Consider the following 9,514-nt stretch of genomic DNA (forward strand, 5'->3'; position numbering starts at 1 on the left):
GATCCGTACTATGCCATGTTCACATGAATGCCCGTAACTTTATGTTATATATTTTTTTTACAATTTTGAAAGGGTTTTTACTTGATTTACTCTTGTATGACCAAAATCAATATAGATACACTAGATTCAAACATGAAAAATGAGATTTGAAGTGTGAATCGATGGATCAAAGTTGGATTCGCCAAATTTTTGAATTTTGCGTTCTAGGCAAAATTCATATTTTTTCTTTTCTTTTTTATTTATAGACTAGTTGTAATACATAAAAATCTTACATGATTCATTTGATATGCATGTTTGCAGCAAGATTTGAAGCTATATTTTCTTTGTTCTATATTCTATATTCTTCTCTATCGCATCTTTTAACTATCGATTTGTACGCTTAATGTATTGTTTAATTGATTTATAAATCTATTAGGCTATAGCTATGTCAAGTAATGCATGCTTTCGATTCTTTTCTTCATGCATGCTTGCAAAAAGATTTGAAGATATTTTATCCTATTTATGCCGATTTTATTATTTTCTTTTTTCTGTATTTTATATTTTTCACTATAGCATCTTTTACCTATATATTTATATGTGTAATGTATTGTTTGATTGTTTCATAAATCTAATTGGCTAGATATATCAAGTTATGAATGCTTTTGGTTCTTTTCTTCATTTTATTTGCAGTTTTATGTTTTATTTATTTTAGTTTTTCATTTTATTTAACATGTTATATTTTTTAGTTGTTATAGATCTAGATCTACATGTTATGAGCACGATCCATGTATGTATGGATCTTTGTGCCTATCTTTATGCTTTTTTTTCCCATTTTCATAATGGGCGATGATAAATTCGCACCCCTTTAAAGGAGGGTATGTGGCAGACTTTAACGCTTTTTAACATCAATTCACGTTAAAGGGGTGCGAATTTTCCTACAGGGAGTGCAAATTTATCATTGCCCTTCATAATTTTTCAGTTTTCCAATAATTAACTTTCTTTTATGGGGATCCATCTAAGTGAAAAAAATATGAAAATGGATCAATACATACATGGATCATATATTTATTCATTGCTTGGGTGATCATATGTGTTCCAGATGTTTGGGCTTGCTTGGATTTTATTGACCCATATTTAGGAGCTATTCGAGAGCTGGTCCTTCGCCCTTTCATCTAAAAGGGACCGAGTGCTTTGGAGCTTGTTTCTGCTAGTAGTGTTCTGGAGCATATGGGAAGAAAGAAATAACCAGGTGTTTGCTCCGTTTGGTTGCCAGTAAATTGTTTATCCTAGGAGCTTTTTAATCCCAACAGTGAAGTCAACGGAATTTGCTAGGTTTTTTTTTTCCTACAATTCCTAAAATTCCCGCCAAAATTTAGGGGTGTCATTACCAAATATGGGAAGCGAGAAGAGAGAGGGAAGAGAGAGAAAAAGAGAGGACATCATTCCCTAGGAAAGAAAAAGAGGGGACAAGGAGTCCATGTCATACTCATAAGCAATCATTACAAGAGTGGGATTAAAAAAATTCTAGTGCTAAAAGGCAACCAAACATGGAATGGGACGAAAATTTTACTAAAAACTTTCTAGGTTTTAAATTTTATTGGCAACCAAACAAACCTAGGAGTTCTCAAAGGAGTCCATAGTTGCCAAAGACACATTTTTTTCGCTGTTTGTGAGGTGGGCTAGTGTTTTGTCAGATTTTGGGGCATTACAGAAAAATCTTTTAGAAGATCGTGGGATGAGATTCGATTAAGCGAAATTTCCCAAAGGAGGATGACTCTTAATTTGTTGCCTCTGCAACTAAGCTTCCTAAAATTGAACTTTCACAGATTAAGCTTAGGAAACCCTGGGCCGGCGGGAGTCGGTGCACTTCTAACATGAGCATAACGGGACGACGAGGTGAGCTTTTATGGGACCTTTGAGATTGATCGATGCAAGTATGGCGGAGGTTCAAGGTCTTTTAACATGCATTCTCTTGTTGGACGTGAGGGATTTGTACCATGTTATAGTGGAAGGAGACTCCAAGAATTTCATTAATTGGTTAGATAGAGGTTCATATTGCCCTTGAAGATGTGCATACACAATTGAAGAAATATTGGACAGAGTCGAGGGGATGCAATAAAATTACAGCATATCTTGAGATCTGTTGATAACGAGGCCGACCAGTTAGCTCATTCTACAGCTAATAGAATTACCTTGCAATTTTTCATTTTTTTCACCCTTGATTAGATTAGTCATATTGATTTCTTTTTGTTGCTTGAGCTGACCGCCTTGGTCCTCGACCTTTGGCTCCTTTTTTTGAATGAATATAATTACCGTTAAAAAAAACTTTAATTTATGTTTGATATTTTAGAAATTTTGACATAGATCTATTTACTATTTTTTAACTGTGGAACCTGTTAGTCCTTACACAATTAGTGTTTTACCTATTTTATTTTTTATTTGATCATTTCTTTAGTTAAAATGATTGTTTTGATTCTTTTAGCTCAATTAAGAACCTAGAAACTAGTCAGACAAACATGTGCTTGATATGCTTGCCAGTATAGTAATAGTACACCTCTAATAAATCACGTTAAAATTATCAAATAATGGTTTATGCCAAAATTTATTAAAACAAAAAACAAATACAAAAATATTTTCATTATGGGAATTGCTAGCGTCCATCACCATTCACGAGGTGGCTGGTCTGACATGCGACAGACCAGCCGCGAAATGCCTTTTGCGATGGACCCTAGCAAATCCCCTTTCATTACTTATCATTCAAAAAAATATTTTCATAACATTGCTTATCACTCTTAACCTTTCAAAAAAAAAATTGCCTATCACCCTATTTTTGGAACCATGAGAATTTGTATCATCCAATTCAAAGGCACACACCAATACAACCGATACATATCATTTCAGCCTCCAATCTATACTGCATTTTGGAACCTTGCTACGACACTTCACTGATACAAAACTCATCAACTTGGCTCAAACTCGGCTGAGTTGATGCAGTTTGTGGTTGACTGCATTTCCGAGTCCAAAACTTGACGACTTTTGCCGAGTCGAACACGAATCTAAAGAATGTTTAGATGCAACGACTCGACAACGAATCTATGGTCTTTTATAATTTGTATAGTTGCATTACCTCAGATTGATTTTCTATAACCATCCCTTCCACTTTCTTTGATGCGTGATTGTCATTTTCCTTCCATTCTCGTCAATCAAAACTCATTGGTGTGTGGGGGCAAGAACTCATGGTTTCTTCCACTGCAATGGTCAGATCTTGATGTTTCTTCCATAGGAATCATTGGCTGATATTTCTTCCATAGGAATCACCCACTTCCTTTTGTCTGCTCGGTCACTCAGTTTTCTTCTATGAGACAGTTGTCATAACAAATAATCCTTGGTCGTATGCTTTTAAGACTATTCTAAGAGGTAATTGTCATAACTAGTTCTTTCAGCCATGCCTTATAGGTTGTATGCTTATAAGCCTTAAGGCCCTATTTGGTTGCTCGTGGGTGCTTGGAGAGTAGTGGAATAAGAAGTCAAAAGGGAGTAGACAAGCATGGAAGATGTCTAGAATTTCCACTCGGAGAATAGTGGAAGAGTGGTGAGTAGTGTTTGATTCCAAGGCAAACCTCTCGGAGAGTAGTGAAAAAAGTAGGGGTGTCATTACCAATATTGAGTTTGGTAGAGAGATAGGGAAGAGAGAGAAAGAGAATAAGAGATAGGGAAGAGAGAGAAAGAGAATAAGACAAGACATTTTCTCTCCTACCCAAAAAACATTGTTTTGGTAAAATTTGGTTGGAAGATGAGAGGAGGGAACATTAGTGCCATATGGGCGCCATGTAGGAAAAAAGTTATGACATGTCAAACATGTCTGGGTGCTAAATGGAGTTTCAATGCAATATTGGCAACCAAACATCGAATCGGCCTTCATTGGAAGTTCATTAGCATTTGAAATTCCAATTAATGCTGAGCGTTTGAGCAACCAAACAGGGCCTAATATAGTATGTTACTTATGTTACTTTGGAACCCTTTCTTTTTTTTTGAAATGGTATGTTAGTAGGTAACTTACATATGTTTGTAAGCCGTTGCCCCAGCATATGATGATTTTAAGCCATAAAATTCAAGATAGATAATATAGCATGTTACTAATGCTACTATGTTGATATTATATCTTAGCATATATAATATAATACCATTCAAAGAAAATATCTTAGCATATATAGCAGATATGTTAAGATATTTTAGTCACCGTCTCAGTATATCTTAGATATGTTACTTATTATATATTTTTTTTGAAAGGCAAAGAATTAATAGAGAAAGAGAAAAACGGGGACACCCCGATGACTGAGATGGTCAGCATAAGAAGAAAAAGAACATGAGAAAAATAAATAAGAAAAAATACAACAATGAACTCGAGGATGAAGTCAAAAATCTCTAGAACCTCTCTAGCAACTCCTTCCCTGGCTAGCCTATCGGCCTCCCTGTTGGTCGATCTTCGTACATGATTGAAAGAGACGGAAGATCCCGCCACTCGATCCTTAATCTCGTCCATAATAAGTATGTTACTTATTGTATTACTTACCCAATAAGATCAAAAGGTGGCTAATAGTCTATATTAGTTATTTAGCCTATTATCAAGTATTGATGAACATAACTACTAAGCTAAAAATATGGACATTAGGCTCTTTGCTAACCAGGTTTTGGGCCCCACCTATGGCATGTGGAAATGACCACGCCCATTGGTCTGAAGTCTGAACGAAGATCAGAAGTCTGTTCTGTTGGCTATTACTTAATCTAGATCGGATGACAATAGCCCCGTGGTTGATTGTTCTTTGTTTAAACACTGTCGAGAAATCTATGATCAATACCTAAAAAATGTAAAGCGTCTTCTAATATCCCATTCCGAAGGGAACTTCATGACATTCTTCATTCATTAAAAATGGTACTGCGCACTTTTATGCTGGTCATAATGACAGAATGGAGCCAACAGTATCATTCAAATGTACAACCTAGCTGCTGTGAATGTAAGCAAGCAGTTGAAATTCAACGTTATCTTTGTTGGATTGGACCATATCAACATATCCCCTAGAGTTTAGAAGCATCCAATACATGTTGGATGCAGGTTCTCCGTAGTCCATACTAAGTGACAAGGTTAAATTATTTTTTTTCTTTTGTATGCTGATGATCTTAAAGGTTTTGATCATGTTGGACATCTTATTAGATGGTACTTGGGAAACAAGTTGATTCTGTCGTCTTTGTCTATTATTAGAGACCTGGGATACAAGACTCTTTATGCCGTATTTACTTAATAGCATGGACTTTATTATTATTTTTTTAAGAGGAGCATGGACTTTATTATGTTTATCATGCATAACATTATTGCAGGTACATGATCTCCTCAAATATTGGTGAAGTTGCCTGTATATTTCTAACAGCAGCTCTAGGTATTCCTGAAGGGCTGATACCCGTTCAGCTGCTGTGGGTCAATCTGGTTACCGACGGCCCACCTGCAACAGCTTTGGGATTCAACCCTCCAGACAGAGATATAATGAAGAAACCCCCTCGAAGAAGTGATGATCCTTTGATCAGCCCATGGATTTTATTCCGTTACTTGGTAGGATATTGACTTTCTTCTCTTTTGTTGATATCACTAACGTGGTGGTTTGTTATATGAACCAAAAAGCGCCTCGGTACATTTCATGTTACTTATTTCTGGTTCTCATTTGTTGAAACCATCATATTTTTTCATTCAGCTATTATCGGGAACCTACAAATTTTCTTATTTTCAGTAATTAAAAGAAAATCCTGGTGACCAAGTTGTGCCAGATTTTCTTTTATAAGTTACGGAACCTTGATTTATATTCCAAATATTCAAGAATGACCAGAATATGTGCATTCAGAATCTTCTAACTTCTCAAATGATATTAAAAATGCCCCTACCTTCATAAACATGGGTTGCAGTGGCCTTTCATGTTCACATCATGTTACTTGATCCATATGTTGAATTTTTAATTATGAAGTACTTTGTAATTAGGGGTGCAACTCAGGTCAATTTTTGGGAATTTGGATTGAGCTCTTACCATAAAATGGGGCTGGGTTCGGGTTGATTCCAATTCATTGTTTTAGCAAAAGCACAACCCGACCTGACCCAAGTTGCACCCCTAACTGTAATGCAAACCATCTCTTGTATTTGTGCATATATGTGCACATCCTATATACATCATAAATACACTGTTTAACTGATAGTTGCTCTTTGTTACCCATACAGGTTATTGGGTTTTATGTAGGTCTGGCCACTGTGGGCGTTTTCATCATATGGTACACCCAAAGTTCCTTCTTGGGTATTGACTTGAGCAGCGACGGCCACACACTCGTCACTTATTCCCAGCTCTCTAACTGGGGCCACTGCCCAACCTGGGAAAACTTCACAGTGTCTCCCTTCACAGCTGGGGCTCAAGTCTTTTCCTTTGACTCCAACCCCTGTGATTATTTCCATTCAGGCAAAGTGAAGGCCATGACCCTCTCCCTCTCTGTCTTGGTCGCCATCGAGATGTTTAACTCCCTCAATGCCCTCTCCGAGGATACAAGTCTCTTCGTGATGCCCCCTTGGGTCAATCCATGGCTCCTCCTCGCCATGTCAATATCCTTCGGCCTACATTTCTTGATCCTCTACGTTCCGTTCCTTGCTCAGGTGTTTGGGATTGTACCTCTCAGCCTGAATGAATGGCTCTTAGTGTTGGCCGTAACCATACCCGTGATCCTAATCGATGAGGTTCTGAAACTTATCGGGCGATGCAGAAGTCGAACCCATGTATCAACCTCAAGAAAGCACAAGGATGAGTGAGGTGAATGAGTATATAAGGGATGGTATCTACCAACAAAAGATGGAATCTCTTGACAAGTTGCAAGGTGCACATTTCTATTTCTTGTTCTCTTGCTTCCTGACCCTATTGCTTTTCTATTTAGGGCTGGTTTGAGCCTTGAAGAAGGGATTTGGGACTCTCGATAGTTGGATTCAGTGACCCAAGTCACTTCTATCTCGATAATAGAACCGATTGCAGTTATTTTTTGGACGCCATCTGCCAATGACATTTCACTCTTTTTTTTTAGCTGTAGGTAACTAGATATTGTAGTACTGAATGTTTGTATGCAATATAATGCTTTGATTTCCTTGAAAAATCAAGTTACTTTCATCAGAGTTATAGCATTTCTGGCTTCCGATTGGCGTCCCATGGAATCCACAATACGGAATCGCTCATTTATCATTCCTTCAACTATGCGAATATTCTGTGCACTTCTGATCAATGATACTAATATAATGGTTGCAGGAAGTGAAGTAGAGATGGTAATATGAGTAGGGAACACAGGTCGAGCTTCATGATCTAGTGTAACGAGAACTTATGGGCTGCAAGCTCAGATGATGTCCTCTGTTTGACAAGGGATTTGTTAGGGAATTTCGCCGAAAAGCATTTTGCTGCTGACTTTTGCATGAGGGCAGTAACAGAGGCTCAATTTTCAGCAGATTTTGTCTTATTCATTTAATTCTTCTGAGGTGGCTGTTCTCTGATGCAAAGTCAGCCGTCAAATGCTTTTCCGCAAAATTCCCTAGCAAATCCCGTTTGACAATGAAATAGTTGAATTTTTATGCTCATAAGAGTTAAAAACACTCAAATTTTTACGAATAGAGGTTCATAGTAACAACTCCAATAAGATTTAAACTCATATTTTTACGTCAATAGGTTAAACTCAGATTAATGTCTATATATATTTAAATTGATAATATTAAAACATAGAATAGGAAGAGCGAATTAAAAAGCTGTGAAATTGGTAAAATGAAGAAAAAACAGAGGAAAAAATCATAAAATTCGTCGAAAATGGAAAATTATTAATGGGAGGGATTTTCATGTACAAGAAAATATTTCTTCTTTTCCTTTCTTTGGTCTTGCGATTTCCTAAAAAAAAATAAAAATAAAATAAAACTTGCAGCAATTAAAAGGATGTCGAGTGAGAATGAAGTGTAAAGAACAAAAGAGAGAACGATGAGAGAGTTGAGGAAAACTGGGAGGAATCAAGACTCTAGGTATAAAAACTCTTATTTTTATTCTATAGCTTATTTTTATTCTATAGGTTTAAAATTCATAGTTTTATACCGATAGGTTAAAAGCTATTTTCTTATGTCAGTTGATTTTTACTTAAAAGTGTTAAAAACTAAGATTTTTTATGCTAATAAGCTTTTACTCCTATAAAACTTTATGCCGTTCCAGATATAAAAAAAAAAGGGGGACCGAACAAATTGGGGAAAAAAGTGAAAAAAAAGAAAGAAGATAGAGAAGTAAAAGAACGAAAGGGGACCGAACAACAGAAAAAGCGAAAAAGCGAAAAACTAAAGATGGAGAAGTAGAAGAATAATCAGATAAATAGCAGAAAAATTCCTGAAATTTCTGGTGATCCAGTGATATCTGTTCCTATTGATGGTTCTGCTCTCGCGACCTATGATGGCAGTACTCGCCCGCCTCGTGGTGGGGCCTCCTCTGGTCGTGGCTGTGGTCGTGCCGGCCGTGGTGGTAGTCGTTCTGGTGGTGGCCGTGGCCGTTCTTTTTGCACCCACTGTCAACGCGAAGGACATTATATTGATCATTGCTATACCCTGCATCCCGAGCTTCGTCAGGCACGCTCGGCTCACATGGTTGCTACTACTACTTCTGCTTCAGATTGCGCTCCCTCTGCTTCTGTTCCTGCACCAGCTGATTCCACCTATACATTATCCCGTGCCGATTATGAGGAGTTCGAGCGTCTGCGGCTCAGTTCTCGTCCTCCCTCTGCAGGTTTCGCCCAGCCAGGTAGTTCACCCACTACCCTTCTATCTAGCTCAGGATCATGGATCGTTGACTCTGGCGCATCCAATCACCTGACTGGTAACTCTTCTCAGCTTCATTCTTTTCGCTCTTTTTCATCTCTCTCTCAGTCTATCACCCTTGCTGATGGGTCCACTACACCTATCACTGGTGTTGGTCATATCTCCCATTATCCTGCTCTTACCTTATCTTCTGTTTTATGTGTACCAAAATTACCGTTTAGTTTACTTTCAGTTAGCCAAATTACTAAATTTCTTCATTGTTCTGTCTCATTTTTCCCATCTTACTGTTTGTTTCAGGATCTCTCGACTGGGAAGACGATTGGAACGGGTCGTGAGGTAGATGGACTCTATTGTCTTGACTGTCGGCCGCCTACTGTTTTACATAGCTCTGTGGATACATTTCATTGGCATTGTCGCCTGGGGCATCCTTCACTTCAGCGGCTGCAGCAGACTTCTCTGGTTCCCGGACCTTTTTCTAGTTTTCAGTGCGAGTCCTGTGAACTCGGTAAACACTGTCGTGTGTCGTTTCCGTCCCAGATCATTAGTCGAGTGTCTAGTCCATTTGAATTAGTCCATTCTGATGTATGGGGACCCTCTAGGGTCACGTCTAATACTGGCTTTCGGTATTTTCTTGTGTTCATTGATGACTTCTCACGCATGACATGATTATATTTACTGAAGAGTCGA

General features: G+C 37.7%; 1 protein-coding gene across 1 annotated transcript in view; it reads left to right on the forward strand.

The window, feature by feature from the left end:
* LOC143847783 (calcium-transporting ATPase 1, endoplasmic reticulum-type-like) overlaps positions 1-7,200 on the forward strand; it is a 29,492-nt gene extending 22,292 nt beyond the window's left edge. The window contains exons 7-8 of the mRNA XM_077356547.1: positions 5,356-5,584; positions 6,239-7,200. Of these exons, the coding sequence (XP_077212662.1) occupies positions 5,356-5,584; positions 6,239-6,814 (805 nt within the window). The 3' untranslated portion in view covers positions 6,815-7,200. The remainder of the gene's footprint in view (positions 1-5,355; positions 5,585-6,238) is intronic.
* The last annotated feature ends 2,314 nt before the right edge of the window (positions 7,201-9,514 follow it).

This window comes from Tasmannia lanceolata, unplaced genomic scaffold, assembly GCF_043159265.1.
Source record: "Tasmannia lanceolata isolate RefF3 unplaced genomic scaffold, GAP_Taslan_0.1 ptg000016l, whole genome shotgun sequence".
Taxonomy (NCBI): domain Eukaryota; kingdom Viridiplantae; phylum Streptophyta; class Magnoliopsida; order Canellales; family Winteraceae; genus Tasmannia; species Tasmannia lanceolata.